Source organism: Salvia hispanica, chromosome 2 (assembly GCF_023119035.1).
Source record: "Salvia hispanica cultivar TCC Black 2014 chromosome 2, UniMelb_Shisp_WGS_1.0, whole genome shotgun sequence".
Classification (NCBI taxonomy): Eukaryota; Viridiplantae; Streptophyta; class Magnoliopsida; order Lamiales; family Lamiaceae; genus Salvia; species Salvia hispanica.
Genome location: NC_062966.1, coordinates 23,254,579 through 23,270,701, shown reverse-complemented (window position 1 = coordinate 23,270,701; position 16,123 = coordinate 23,254,579). Strand labels below are relative to the sequence as shown.

At 36.1% G+C, this 16,123-nt stretch overlaps 1 protein-coding gene across 1 annotated transcript; it reads right to left on the bottom strand.

The window, feature by feature from the left end:
* Positions 1-7,095: 7,095 nt before the first annotated feature.
* Positions 7,096-8,541, bottom strand: LOC125206510. The gene is made up of 2 exons (XM_048105760.1): positions 7,501-8,541; positions 7,096-7,428 (listed from the first exon to the last, which is right to left on the bottom strand). Exons 1-2 carry the CDS (start codon positions 8,539-8,541, stop codon positions 7,096-7,098), a joined length of 1,374 nt encoding a protein of 457 aa, XP_047961717.1.
* Positions 8,542-16,123: the final 7,582 nt, after the last annotated feature.

Genomic DNA, 16,123 nt, shown 5'->3' with positions numbered 1-16,123 from the left:
GTCGTTTGAAAGCAAAGCCTCTGCTGTGTTCTCACCACAGCAGAGGATCCGTTCCCTAATATATATGTATGCGAGACCATTACAAGTAGTGGCAGAGCCACGGTGGGGCCAGGGGTGCCCAAGGCCCCCCAAGCCATTTGAACGTTTACTATATAATATATACTCCCTCCTTCCATAAAAAATAGATCACTTTGTGTATGACACGGGTTTTAATGTAGAATTGGTAAAGTAAGAGAGAAGAGGAGAAAAAATAGATAAAGTAAGAGAGATAGAGAGAAAAAGTGAGTAAAGTATGAGAGAGGGAAGAAAAAGTGGGAAAAGTATAAGAGATAAACTTTCTATTTTTAGAAAGTGATCTATTTTTTGGACGTCCCAAAATGACAAAAGTGATCTATTTTTTGTGGACGGAGGGAGTATATGCTTTATTAATAATATCACTAGTCAGCCTAGTTGGTGTGAACATTGGTCATTCATTCGCGAGGTACCATGATCGATTCTTGTTCGTGTCATATTTATTCTCAAATGCTTAACTTTTGGATTTATATAATGATTTTTATAGATAATTATTTAACTCTGTGGCAGTATAAATATGTAATGATTTTTATAGATAATTATTTAACTCTACGGCGGTATAAATATGTAATAAAATAAGTAAAATCAATTTTAAAGGTATATTTAGTTCATTTGTAGCTTTATTTTTAAATATTTTAAATTAGTAATTCTTATTGATTTTTGTCATATTCATTTAGAGTAATAGTATTGATTTTCTGACAATAGTATTTTCATTGATTTTCTCTCTTGATTTTTCATAAACGATTTTCTCTCTAGTGATTTTTCATAAATGATTTAAATATGTATTCATAAAGAATGATATTTATAATTTAAGAATAGAAAATAATTCTATAGATATGTAAAGATATAATCTAATCCTAGTAAAATTAATATCAATGCTATGCTCTTTAAAAAAATATTCATAGTTTTCTCATTATCTATTTCTCACGCACAGACTTTTTCTGTAGCTTATGTTCGAGTTATTTCCGATATTGAACATGCTCAATAAATTTTAAAACTCTCTCCGTTAATGAAAAAAGTCTCATTAAATGTTCATAAAAAATAGTTACATTTATAAAAATGAAAATTTTCATCGCATACTTTACCTCATTTTCCCTCGTCTGTCTTACTCTACCCATATTTTTATACATTTTCTCTCTTATTTTACCAAGTTCTCATTAAAACTCTTGTCGTCTACAAATGAGCCTATTTTTTGCGGACGAAGGGAGTATTTGTTTGGGGCCATCGTTAAAAGTCTGGCTCCGCCATTGATTACAAGTGTTGATGCAAATTCAACTCATATATTGATGAACAATAAAAATTGAAAACAAGTATAACTATTAATGCAAGTCATTATTTGCACTGGTCAAATATGAGACGTCTATTAAAGATACAATGAAGTAATTGACACTCTGTGAATCTACAAACTAATTACTCGTTATATCTAATTTAGCTATTCTGGATCTCTCAATCTATTAGGCAGATGGATTTGTGATGATAGTATATCTTATTTACATAAATATTTATTTCTTTTCCAATTTTCCAAAGATAGGAACTTTTGAACGCTACCTATTTTAATGCTATGAGGATAAAAGGAAAAATGTGTCAGTGTGAAAAGACTCCTGCTTCATAAAGAGAGAGAATTTTTTAAATTGAAAAGTGTTTTTATTTTTAGAAAATAGGATAATTTTGAATACAAGTGTTGCAATCGAAAATAGTATGAGCTAAAGATCAATTTCAGATCCAATCCAAATTTAAGTCAACTGTGTATAATTGAATATCAATAAAACAGCCTACTTCAAATATGGGCCTAGGCTGGGTTGAAGCTCAATCTAGTTGGGCCTTCTTCGAATTATATGACCTACATGCATTAAATTTACCACTTATTTTCATTTTCGTCCGTCCTTAAAAATTTATCATATTTCACTTTTACAATTTTTAGTAGTGAACCTCTCATTCCACTAACTCATTCTTACGGATGTCAGTGTAGCCCGCAACCCGTGGGCTGACCCGAATAGCCCGCCAAATTTATATGGTTAGGGTTGAAATTTTCTAGCCCGATAAAATTAAAACCCGACTAGCCCGCACCCGATTAACCTGCAACCAGTTAGGGCCATACCCGAAAAAATTTCTATTATTCTATTTTTTTACTCTTAATTCAACAATTTATTGATTAATTTTATAATATAGATAACTCAAAAAATATCTTTCAATTTTATATTAAATATACAATTACATATTGAATTTTTATTAATATAATAATTGATAAATAAATTATAAATTTCAAATTCATAAAAATAATATTTAAATTTCTAAAATTTTACCTTAATCCAAACAATATGTAGTGTTGGATATCTTTGACTTAAAAGTTAAAAAATCATAATCTATCCAAAAGAGTAAAACACATTTATAGGGTGTAGTGAACATTTGAACTGACCCGTCAACAAACTCCCCATTTTTCTCATAAATTTCCACAATCACAACATTTCCATGGTGCGACGAAAGTGTGGCCACACTTTTCGTCCACGAGACCGGCCGACTAGCAAGGACGGCTCCCGATCCCCTCGTGTACACAGCCTGGTAGGGTTTGCGGCCCATACTCAGACTCGAATTCGTTTAACATATCCATAGCCATATAGCCCAATGGAGCGAACTCTCAAACTGGGCATCAGGCGCACAATATCACAACAAAACAGACATAGGCATGGCATAACAGTTAAACCACCCTTATTTCTCCACATTCATAAATTTGCACATAAAAGAGTTTAAGAGTAAAGCCCACCTCGACTGCTTAGATTTCAAGTAAGTTCTTTCCCTTGTTATCCGGCTTCGCAACTGAGGTTTCATCTTTTTATTCACATAGGCACATATCACAAATCAGATTCAATACAAACTCTTAACTCATGCATGTCTCAACGTTTTTCCCTTTTCCCACCCACCGATCTATTTTAGCATCATTAATCAATCAAGGTCACGTTCATCGCATAAGTTCCATTCGCATCTCAAATCTAGATCTAACATCAACATATGTCACACAAGAGTATTTTGCCATCATACACACACCACACAAACACCACACGCACATACACACACATACATGTTCTCCGTATCCCCTTTATCCCACTTTCACTCAATAAGATGCATGAGAGTCCAAGAATACCGATTAATCGGTTAGAAAGAAGAGGAATCGAGTAGAAAGAAGAAGATAAATATAAGAATACCTTATGAGAAAAACGAACGGTAGAAATTAAGTATTAGACTCGGTTCTTCAAGATTCTTGATCAAACTTCAATTCTTCTTCAAAAGATGACAAAGTAGAGAAGAAAAATTGGATAGAGTGGAGAAGAAAGAGGGGGCGTGTAGTATGGGTGGGGGGCGAAAATTATGCGGGCTAGGTTTAGGGGTTTCTCTTATTTATAGAGTTCAATAAGATCTTTAGAATATTTGGTAAGATTTCATTCTCCACAATTAAATAAAACAATATTATGGAGTAGGGAAGAAGAAATACCAAAAATAAGCTCTAGGGCAAAATCCCATGTAATTTTCGAAAATTAGGCTCTTAATTAGCCAAGATTTCGTTTTTGAATATTTTACGGAGTAGAATAAAATATCACGGAGCAAAATAAAAATAAGAATTCTCCCAACTAGGGATTGAAATAGGCGTGTAGTAGCCTTTTTAAATAAGGCATGGATTTTGAATATTAACTAAAATAAGATATGGCAAGATCTTTTGAGGTATGGAAAGATTTGGTAGAATATTTTAATTCTAGGTATGGAAGGAGATCAAATAAGGGATCAATTAAAATAAAATAAATTCCTCCTTCCCAAAGCTAGGTGATTTTCGAAAATCACCCTAATATTAATAAGGCTCGATTTTCCCAATAAGAAATAGGAAAATAATTGGGTCTTGGATTTAATTTGGATAATTATCCCAAGAATTAAATTAAATCCGGAAAAATAGAATTCCTTCTCCAAAAGTCCAAGGGTTCGAAAATCTCATTATTTAGGTGGCTAGTATATATGGAAATTTTTCTCTAATATTCTCACTCACCCTTAAACAATTAATTTGCCTCATAATTTAATAAATCACATGCCACATCACATAGTCAACAATTTTGACTTTTCAAACTTCCCGGTCAAAGAAACTCATGCAATAAATTCAATTATCAAATAATTCACATCTCCCACGTCATCAATAATAAATTCTAGGGCTCTAAAATTAGGGTTCGGAAATTCGGGATGTTACAATGTATCTGGCAACAACATAGGGAAACCAAAGTTGAGATACGAAACAAAGCACACAGACAACAACACAAATAAAAAAAAATAAAAAGGCAAAGATGAGCAGTGGATGTTTTTGGGTAGAGCAGTGTTGTTGGTGATCAGAGTGGCTTAGTCTCTTTGACGTGAAAGTTGAAGTTGTAATAGCTGACGCCAGTGTAAATACCATCAGCCAGATCAGTATATATAACTTGGCCGTCAAAGGAACTCCTGTCCTCCTGAGTGTAATGATAAGGAATATTGCAGGTCCCTCTCGTTCCGACGTAATCCACTGTAACGCTACTCTTCCCCGGTACAGGAACCGTACCGGTGGCTGTAATCGAGGTAGTAGTCGTGGTGGTACGGATAGGACACCGAAGAGGGTTGGAGTGGATGCTGGTAGGTCTGCGGCGGCTGCTGGTATTGCTGGGGCGGCTGCCATGGATTGTCCCAGCATGTTGGCGGGTGTGGTTGGGCGATTTGCAGGGGCAGTGTGTACTCCGGATCTGGATAGGAGTACCCAAATTGCACGTCTTGTCTCTGGGGTTACCAACACGATGTGGGGCTCGGCATGGGCAGTGGCAAGGAGAACTGTCTGTCGAATTGGCGATGATGGTAAGCGGTGTAGGTGTATGACATGATGGCAGAAATATGGAGGAAGAGATTCGATGAAAGCACCAGATGATACGAGGTAACTCGTATCGGGGGATAACTGCGAGAGATCGCGGAGAAGATATTGGTTCGTTCGCCGGGAGAATCCCGTCGAGCAGCCAATTATCGTTCAACTAGGGTTGAGCAAGAAAATAAATTGCAGGAATGAAAGAGACGTTAAAAATAAGATAATTCTGATATATTCATTGGATTGAAGAAAATAACAATGTCACCTATTTATATTAGGAGTATTCTAAGTTAATGAGAAAGAAATAAATCTAACTTACTGAACAAGAAATAAATATGCTAGAAAGATATGATAGCTAAATAATTAATAAGATACGAGGGATATTCTTGAAGATATTCCCGTATCATGGTATCCCACTGTAACGTCCCGCTGATCTCGTAATGCACAGTAATCATCGCTTTTTCAATGAAGGGCAGACCCGCTTCGATGCTCGCAAACACACCCGCAGTCAAAGACACACTGCGGGTAAAGCTATAAGATTTCTGATCTTCATACGTAATCGAGACCGCCATGTTAGCCTCCTCCGCCTTGCTGTTGATAAGCGTGGCCGAGACGGCCAAGTAAGGCACCTCGTCGAAAATCCGAGCGTACTCCATCTAATACACCACGTTGTAGATCTTTCTCCCCACCACGGACTCATGCACTTCCATTATTGCTTCTTTTATGAGTGAGGTAGCGGAAGCACTCAGCCCTTCGATCTCGCTTTCCGGGCTCTGGCCTTTGAGACGGCGACAGTAGTTTTTGTTGTCCACACTGCGGATTGCGATTGATGTTTCGTCGCTTTTGATAGGCTGGAATTTTTTCCGATCAGGAATAATACCCATAACAACCCATGAACTAATCGTCTATGAGATGACCCAGTAAGTCCCCTGTTGGATAGCGGTGGTGCACACCCGAACTCCACATTGGGAGAATTCTTCTTTTGTTCTAGGGTGTTAATTGCATTCCATCTTAATGAAGAAGAATAGATTTGTTCCCACTCAGGGAGTGACGCATAAGCATTATGCGTCACTGTAAATGAAACGCATAACTCTCGTGCGTTTTTATAGGGTGACGCATAACACTGATGCGTCTTTTAAACCAAACACATAAGAATATTGCCTTTTATAGTGACGCATAACGATTATGCGTCTTTAAGTGGTGACGCATAACCATTATGCGTCTTTGCTTAATGACGCACAAATGTTATGCGTCTTTCAACTGTTTAAATCCGGCAGAAGCAGCGTGCAGAACACATCCAAATCGCGGAGCAAGAAGAAGCGGCGACTTTCAAGCTTTCACCGGCGAAATACTATCCTTTTCCGGCGGATTTCAACCATTTGTAAACATATTCCAGTAATTGTTCTTCTATTTCACTACATTCTTCTTTTATTGCTTTGTTTGTCTAGGTTTTCCCAAAATTAGGGTTTATGATGAAATTGATGAATTTAGGGTCGATTTTTGTTGTTTTGTTGCCTATTTGTGTGTTTTACATGTATATAATGCAATGGGGAGAAGTAATTGATTCAATTTTTGTAATTGTGCCCCTTTTTACAAAGCTAAAAATTGAATCTTGGTTATGTTGCAATTTATAGCTAAACACAATTATATATAGTACTATGTTGTTAAAAATCCAAGGGTGAATCCTTACGAGTAGGTGCTAAAATGCGATCCAAGAGTTGCTCTGCCATTGTCAAGAATCAAAAGTGTTATTAGTGATGAAATTGCATATCTTAATAAACATTGTAAACAATAGTTATTAGTTTTCTTACCCCATATTGTGGACTTTTTGAAATAAAAGTATTGGATTTCAAAGCCGTACAAGAAATATTGGAATATAGTTTTTTACTTTAATTGAAGTTGCAATTTAAGTTGGATTATTGAGTTTTTATGATAAAATTTGAATCTTGATTGTGTTTTACAATATTTTTCAAATTTTTGTTATAGTTACTCATTATTATATCTTACTAAAGATTGTAGTTATTGGATATGTAGATTTTCAACTTATGCCATGTTGTATGATTGATGATATCAAGCAGATGGCATCTTCAAGTTCTGAAAGATAGTTATGCTATGGACCTGAGGATCCATCACTACTCTTTCATCAAAATGAACACATTTCAGCCTCATGATATAATGCACACCTCCCTCTCGTACTTCACCACATGAGTTCTTACATGATCCAAAAACCACGACCAACTGTCATTGGTTTCTTCATCCACCACAGCATATGCAATAGGCAAGCATGTTTTGTTAGCATCAAAACCACAAGCAACAAGCAGCTTACCTTTAAATCTTCCTTGGAGGTGAGTCCCGTCTATTGTTAAAACTGGTGCTGCCTTCTGGAAAGCATGTATTGCAGGCCCAAATGCCCAGAAAACATAGTTAAACACATTTGTACGTCTCTGACTCAACAGCTCGTTGTGCTTCCACTCAACAATTGTGCCCGCATTATGTGACTAGAGTTCAAACATGTAGCTTGGCAACTGCCTGAATGATTCCTCCCATCCACCATATACAAACTCTATAACCTTTCTCTTTGCATACCATGCCTTCTTATAACTGATCGACACACCAAATCTGTCTTGAACATCAGCTATTATTGAGAAGACCTTGAAATCGGCACATTGTCGCACATGATGTCGAATACACAGAGCAATCATTGCTGATGAGAAGTTAGCATGATCTCTGTTAGCACGATGGCCTACACGAGTATGTCGACCCACCCACTTTCTAACTTCCCACGTATCGTCATGCGCCCTTTGTGTAACTGAAATCTCCCACTTACATTCCATCGATTTTTCAGCGTTGGTGGTGCTGATGATGCCTATACTTGTTGCTGTCGTTCCTGCTGGGAATTTGCATACGGCATGCCACCTTCTTAATTTGCTCTCGACGACCTTTAACTGTTTATCCTGCCACAAACTCCACATAGTTATAGCAGTCTTCACATGAAGCTTGGAATCAAATTTTGTTCCCAACACAATCCGATGCGGTTCTTTCTCATCCCAATACAAATCGATGTGTTCATTATCAACAACATCATCAGATACTCCAAAAGGATGACTTGGTAATTCGCGAAAGAATTTCAACCCCTTAGTGTTGTATTCCGAAAGTGGTTTTTCACCTTGTACAACAGGTTTACATGGTATTATCTCATCATCAGAAGAACCATCACCATCATCAGAAGAACCATCACCATCATAGAGATCGGGTTCTGGCTCAGTATCAGATAGTGCTGTTGGCTCATTAAGAACATCTGCAACATCTACCTCATCATTCAATCCAACACCAACATCAACAGCATCTACAACATCTCTCTGCTCATTCATACTATGATCAAAGTTCATATGTTCACCCTTCGCAGATGATCCAATACCACAGTCAGAGCTCATAAGTTCAACCCTCGCAGATGATCCAATACCACAGTCAGAGCTCATAAGTTCAACCCTCGCAGATGATCCAATACAACAATCAACAACCGGTGAGATTTCTGAACTTCTTACAGGTGAATACTCAACAAATAATTCAATACATCCACTTGAATTTTGAGCATTGTTGAACATAAACATTACACTTTCATCATTGCAAATCACAGAACATGTATAACTCATACCGGAAGCAAAGACTATACATTGTCTCCACAATACTTCAATAGTGTGTTGGTTCATATCTATTCTCATCGCATCAAATATCATTGCTATCAATTCAGAATAGGAAACACACGAATTTAATACGATGGAGCTCCTCGCACGAGTTGGATCATAACCAATACCCATATGTAGTAGTTGAACTACTCTACCACCCCAATACAAACTCACAAATACTTGCATGATTTCTGCATCAAAAACATTTTCCAAAAACAACAATTAGGGACATTTTTTCTATAAGCCCTAATTTAATAAATTGGGTAAAACTAACAAATGAAAACAAAATAAACATGAATAATGATGAATGTAGCTAAATTGAAGAACAATTACTGGAACTTATGGATAAAATGTTGGAAATCGACCGAAATCGCCGGACATCACCGGAAATCGCATACACCCGTGAGGAATTGGAAGCGAAATCTGTTCTGGTCTGCGCGCTGCTTCTGCCGGATTTAAACAGTTGAAAGACGCATAACAGTTATGCGTCATTAAGCAAAGACGCATAATGGTTATGCGTCACCACTTAAAGACGCATAATCGTTATGCGTCACTATAAAACGCAATATTCTTATGCGTTTGGTTTAAAAGACGCATCAGTGTTATGCGTCACCCTATAAAAACGCACGAGAGTTATGTGTTTCATTTACAGTGACGCATAATGCTTATGCGTCACTCCCTGAGTGGGAACAAATCTATTCTTCTTCATTAAGATGGAATGCAATTAACACCCTAGAACAAAAGAAGAATTCTCCCCACATTAGTATGATATTGTTAGCTTTGGGCAAAGCCCTCACGGTTTTGCTCTTGGGGTACACCCCAAAAGGCCGCATACTAATAGAGTTGGGGTAGCCATTATATATGCTTGCAACTCTTGTCCATTCTCCGATGTGGGATATGGTTTGCTCTACTACAATTCTTCCCTCAAACCAAGACCACCAGACCACAGACCACATGAGTGCCTCATGTTACAGGTCACCAGGTCACCCACATGTCTTGGTCGAGCTCACGCAGAGACATCGGAGAACTTGCAAGCGCAACCACCGAACCCCGAGCCACACAGGCCCAGCCCTTAACCAGGGCTCTGATACCACTGTTGGGTATCGGTGATGCACACCCGAACTCCACATTAGTATGATATTGTCCGCTTTGGGCAAAGCCCTCACGGTTTTGCTCTTGGGGTACACCCCAAAAGGCCTCATACTAATGGAGTTGGGGTAGCCATTATATATGCTTCCAACTCTGGTCCATTCTCCGATGTGGAATATGGTTTGCTCTACCACATCCCCATTACGAGACATGTAGATAGGGCTGTCAAAATGGTCGGGAATTGGATAGCCGAAATTTGTTTAATCTATTGGTTTTAAATTTAAGAAATTATGCATTTATTTTAATATTTAAAAAATTTAATTAAAAGTTTGTAATTAAAATTCAAAATCAAGATTGGATATCCGAATTTGACAGGCCTACCTGTAGATGACGTTATCTGGACATGCCCATCCGGGTGCTGCTCCACTAGGAAGCTGGAGTTTTCGTCGTTGGGATCGTCGGATATGAACTGCAAGCTTCCTGACTGATCACTGAGATACTTGCTGTTATCCCCCTTGAACGCCACCGCGGAGGCAGTTTAACCAATGTGTTCATATCCACAAAGGTTAGGTAACTTCTCTTATCAATATAGCCCGGATCTCCATTCGAGTAGAAGGTGAGGATCGGGCCCTCTAACATCACGCGCCCTCTGCTCTGGACGTGCCTCAAGTAGAAGGTCCCGCTGTCGTCAACCGGAAGTGGCTCGAACAAGGTACAAGTGGGCTTCGTGATGTCCTCTTCTGGCTGGTCGATTTCGCCAACAATTTCGCCCGTGGCAGGGTTCCGCCCCCAGTAGAGGTTGAAATAGCTGAACCGGAGGTGGACGTAAGTGCTGTTGCTGCCTGTGGAACGCTCCACTTCTATCTTCGCCAGCGTGCTAAAAACATCCTCATCTCCCACGGCTATGCTCCCGGCCTTATGCGCGCCGTTAAAGTATGCGGTGAGGTTTCGACTGTTGTCGTATTTCGATTTGAGCACGATCACCTTTGGAAGCGTGACTGCACCCAATACACTAGTTGCCATCCTGAAAATGAATAACCAAAATTTAATTACCAACAAAACCATAAATTAAACTAATTAGTACTGTAGTAATGGAGCTTAAATTAAATCAAATCAAAGAATGATTACAAAGATTTAGAGAAGATGGAATGATTTTCTTGATTCTTGCTCTCTGTGATTTTCTACAAATGGTACGACTCTATTTATAGATCAAGTTTAAGGCTCTTCTATACTTGGTAGTTAGATAATTGTGTTAAACCGGAAAAGAACTAAGTTGGTTTTCTCTTTCCAAATTTTGATGTTATTACCGATCTCCATTCTACTAACTTTTTTAACCTTCTTTTTTACTACTATATTTCTTATTCTCCGTCCCACAAAAATATGCACTCTTTCTTTTTAGTTCGTTCCATAAGAATATGCATTATATAATTTTGGAAAGTCTCTTCTCTCTAATGAGGTGGGACCCAGTCACATTTTGTTATAAAATTAATTAGTACTCCTTCCGTCCCCAAAGAATATGCACTTTGGGTTCGGCAAGATTTTTAATTTGCAAAATTGGTAAAGTAAGAGAGAGGTAGAGAGAAAAAAGTGACTAAAGTACTGTTATTGGAGAATGGGTCTCACCTCATTAGAGAGAAAATAGTTTCTAAAATTGGAAAGTGCATATTCTTGTGGAACAGACTAAAAAGGAAATAGTGCATATTCTTTTGGAACGGAGGGAGTACTACTTAAGGTATGACACACATTCCACAAACGTTTTCAACCAACTTTTCATTACATTCTTAAAACTCGTGCCCTCATAGAAAAATATGCCATATTCTTTTTTTATGGCCTGGTCTCATAAATTTAGTCAATATCTATTTATAAAAACTTTTTTTTTCTTTCTCTCCGTATTAATATTCTCACTTGAATCTATCATGGATTTTAAGAAATGTTAAGGGAAAGTACATGGATAAAAGTTAATGAAGTATGAGTCTCACTTACACTATATACTCCTTATGTATATCATTTAAAGAGTCCTTTTTGATTCGACACGAGTTTTAAGAAATTGTTTGAATTTGTGAAGAAAAATAAAGGGAGAAAGTGAGTGGAACGTGAGACCCATTTTTAATACTTCCTCCGTCCCCGATTAGGAGTCACACTTTTCCATTTCGGTTCGTCCCCAATTAAGAGTCACACTTCATTTTTACCATAAATAGTAAGTATGTCCTACATTCCACTAGCTCAATTTACTCACATTTTATTATAAAACCAATATTAAAAAAATAGGTCCCACATTCCACTAACTTTTTCAACCAACTTTTCTTTACATTTCTTAAAACTCGTGTCCGGTCAAAGTGTGACTCCTAATCGGGGACGGAGGGAGTTAGTTTTGTACTAATATTAGTAGAACTAGAATTTGGGATCAGCATGCTAAAAGTAAAATAAAGTAAGGGTTGGTTTGGTTTGCCATATAATATTGCTCTTGAAAAGGTATGGCCTCTGGAAAATGTATGCTTTACTGAAGCAGCCTCGTACATAATTATTGTTTGGTTTGTAAATTAGAATTTCATGATGCAGCCAATTTTGTGTTTGGTTTGGCGGCAATAACCTAGTGGGAAATTAAAATGACTTAGTTACTCATTAAATTGGAGTGCAGCGTGAGTGAAACCTTGTGAAGAAATGAGGGTATAAAAGTAAACTTATTTTACTAAATGGACCACTGTTCAAAACCAATTTAGGTATCGGAGGGGGTAGGTGCTGATATGAAAAGTGTGCATTTCAACATTTATTGCTTGGGCCTTCATCAATTAGGCAGGCCAAATAATTTTGTTTTATGACAATCCAAATGTAGGAAAAAAGGCCCTCTAGAATCAGCTAAATGCCCTTATGGCAAACCAAACACACCCTAAATGAATCTATTAACAATCCAAAATATTAATCCAAAATATTAAATGACTCTTTAAATAGTGAATTTTGAAAGTATTAATTTTAAAATAATTATGAATATAATGAATTAGCAGAACGTGGAACTTTCTAGTTATTACTATTTCTAGAAAATAAAGAATTGAGATTTTCACTCACGTACTAATTGAAATGAAAAAAGAACTTTTGTTTTTGCATAGACGGGTTTTAGTTTTCATTGTCAGGGTGGGGCCCATGGTACCAAAATTTTAAAACATTTTCAAAGTATATTTTAGTATTTTATATATTAAAGTTATAATTTTTGTATAGAAGTAATTTTTATAAAATTATTTAAATTTGAGAATTTGAAATTGTTACCTCTCGTAGCTTTTAATTTGGATCATATACGTGAAAGGTCTAGCTCGACCACAATATGGGCAAGTTTTCATTAATATAAAAGGAAAAAAAGTTTTCCACTGGATAATACTATCTCCGTTCACAAAAATATTAAGTTATTAATGATTAGTCTATTTAATGTTAATTAAGATTTAGTTACAATTTAAAATTAAGTAATTTTGCAAATCTATCAGCTTTCATTAAAATTTATTAAACAAATGGAAAAACCGTATTGCCATACTTATAAAATATTTATACAAAATTTAAGTACTTTTTGTTCTTTTTAATAAGTATTTAAGGTCATCCTTATTTTATTAATTGGCTTCTTATAATGTTATGCGAGTATTATTTATATAATAACTTTGTTTTATTGGTCTATTCTTCTACATATAACGTACTGTCGGCCGAAAAAATTAAAAATGTCATTGCTAACCTTTAGGAATTAAAAAAAAATACTACCGAACTGTATAAATAGCACTCCTTTGGATTAAAAAAATAAAAAGTTGTTTTGTCTTCGTTCAAAGTTAGCTTGTGCTCTCTCCTTGCATATATAAAAATTGCTTATCGTAGGATTGGATGAACTAATGAAAAATACAATAATATATTATAGAAAAATCTTATAATACTACAATTCAAGCGACACTACTATCTTCACATCAAAATTATCAATAAGCTTTCTAAATTACATTATATAGTACTCCCTCCGTCCCGCTTTAGAAGTCCCGGTTGAGTCGGACACATGTTTTAAGAAAAAAGTGTTTGAGTGTAATAAATAAATATTGTAGTGGATGTTGGGACCCACTTTTAATTGAGTGTCCAATAAATAAATGTTATAGTGGATGTTGAGACCCACTTTTAACACTTTTTTATTAGTTGTAGTGGATTTTGGGACCCACTTTTAACACTTTGTAGACATTTTTTATTAATTTATCTTAACCGGGACTCCTAAAGCGGGACGGATGGAGTATTATTTACTACTCCCTTCGTCCCATAAAAAATGTCACACTTTCCTTTTTAGTTTGTCCTACAAAAGATATCATATTTCCTTTTTTGGAAAAAGTTCTCTCTCATATGAATATAAAAGTTATATTTTATCTCTCTATTTAACACACAAAACAAAACCTCCTAAAATTTCGTACTGTCCCACAACTGTGACATCTTTTGTGGGACGGAAGGAGTATATATCAAATAGTAATATGTTAAGCTACGTCTAAATTTAAATAAAATATAGTACATAATTACAAGTTTATAGAGAATATCATGAGGAAACTGCATTAGTAAGTAATGGTCGGTCCCTTATTAAATTCAGACCTTACCCTCTAAACAAATTAAAAATTATGCACTTTTGTCCATTGTGGCAGCCCACTAGCCAAAATAAGAAAATGTGATCATGATTAATAAATACAAGAGGAAAATAGTTAGTTAAATCACGTTTAAAATCGTGATCTTTTGGATTAAAAACAAAAGATTGTTTTGTCTTCATTCGGCGTTGGTTTAATAAATTTTTCCAAATCTGAGAGTAAGAAACAAAAGCATCTTCGTTTACCTATTTTCCACTCGTTCATAATAATTGAGACCAACCATATTTTATTTATGTATTGCCTTCCACTCAATCGGAATGGTTTAAAATTGATAATAATTGAGGCCGGCCATAATATATTTATTTATACCTATTAATTTTAGGCATCTAGGGTTTATATAGGGTTGTTAAAGTGGTGACAGTAGCTAGATAGATTTTTATTCATGAATTATAATCATTTGGATTGAAAAACAGATGGTTTTTTGTCGTCATCCGGCGTTAGTCTCTCCTTCCATCAATAATCAATATTAATAGGTTTCATGTCGTGTGCTATGAAATTTAATTTTAATAAAAATGATTGAAAAAATTTAGATAAATAAAAAATCCAACTTAATAAAAATTTGATACATCCTGCTTTTTTGTGTTGTTTTTTCTCTCTTTTTAGGAGAGTCGGTAGTATCTAGGATTGGGCGAACATGTGTTTCTCTCTTGTGTTTTCTAACTTTTCTTTTAGTTTTGTGATATATTTTTTTGGTATTCACATTTTAGCAAAAGATTATAAAAAAATTCAACAAAGCCGTTTATTTTCATCATTTTAGAAATGAAAGGTCATTTATACGATGAAAGTGGAGATGACCAACCACATCACACTTGTGATTGATTACATAATCATAACAATAACCATATATTATATTTTTTGTGCTTTGCACTGTAAAAGTAAGAAGTCGGTAGTGAAAATGTTTAGTTAGTGTGCTTATAATAAAATTATTTTTAAATCTATGTGCAGTGAATCGATCTTATCTTGCTATATAATTTCTTAACATTTTCAGGTAGAAGAAAGAAAGAAACATGACAACTAGTGCAGTACTGTCAGACACGCTTCCAAGATACATCGTGATCAAATCCAAACTTCACAGCGACAAAGGCAATGCATACTTCAACGCAGACGGTGGCTCCGTGCTCGTCGGAGAAGATGACGTTTACAGCACGCTCGTCAAGATTGAAGTCGAGAAAGCAACGGTAAACGAAAAGTATGTTAACCTGCGATTCGGTTATTTCAACAGGTTCTGGCAGCGGAAAGAAAACGACAAATTCATCGTTGCTGAATCCGACCAGCCTGAGGAGGACGTCACAAAGTCCACTTGTACCTTGTTCGAGCCAGTCAAGGTTGATGACGACGGCGTCTTCTACCTGACACACGTCCAGAGCGGAGGGCGCGTGTGATATGAATTTGATTCCGATCCTAACTAGAATTTGATAAATTTGAGAGCTTCCCTAGTTGAGGTGCTAGGGTTTGAGAGAATTAGGGTTGAGACAATAGGTAAATTTTTATTACTTATTTCTCAAGACTCGATCTATGGGAATTCTATAATATATAGAATTCCCCCTGCTTGATTCGGACTTACGATTCGGGAAAGAATCAAGAAGAAAACCCGAAAAGATTTGACTCTATCTTGCTAAACAAAAAGAAGATACTAAATCAAACAAAAATATCTCTAAGAAATAAATAAACGTAAATAACTCAAGCTAATCACTTAGGCACATAATCCTTGTATTTGCTGGGCGGGCCTGCATTACGCTTCAGACGGTCTTTCTTGGGCTGGGTCTGCTTCTTCACGG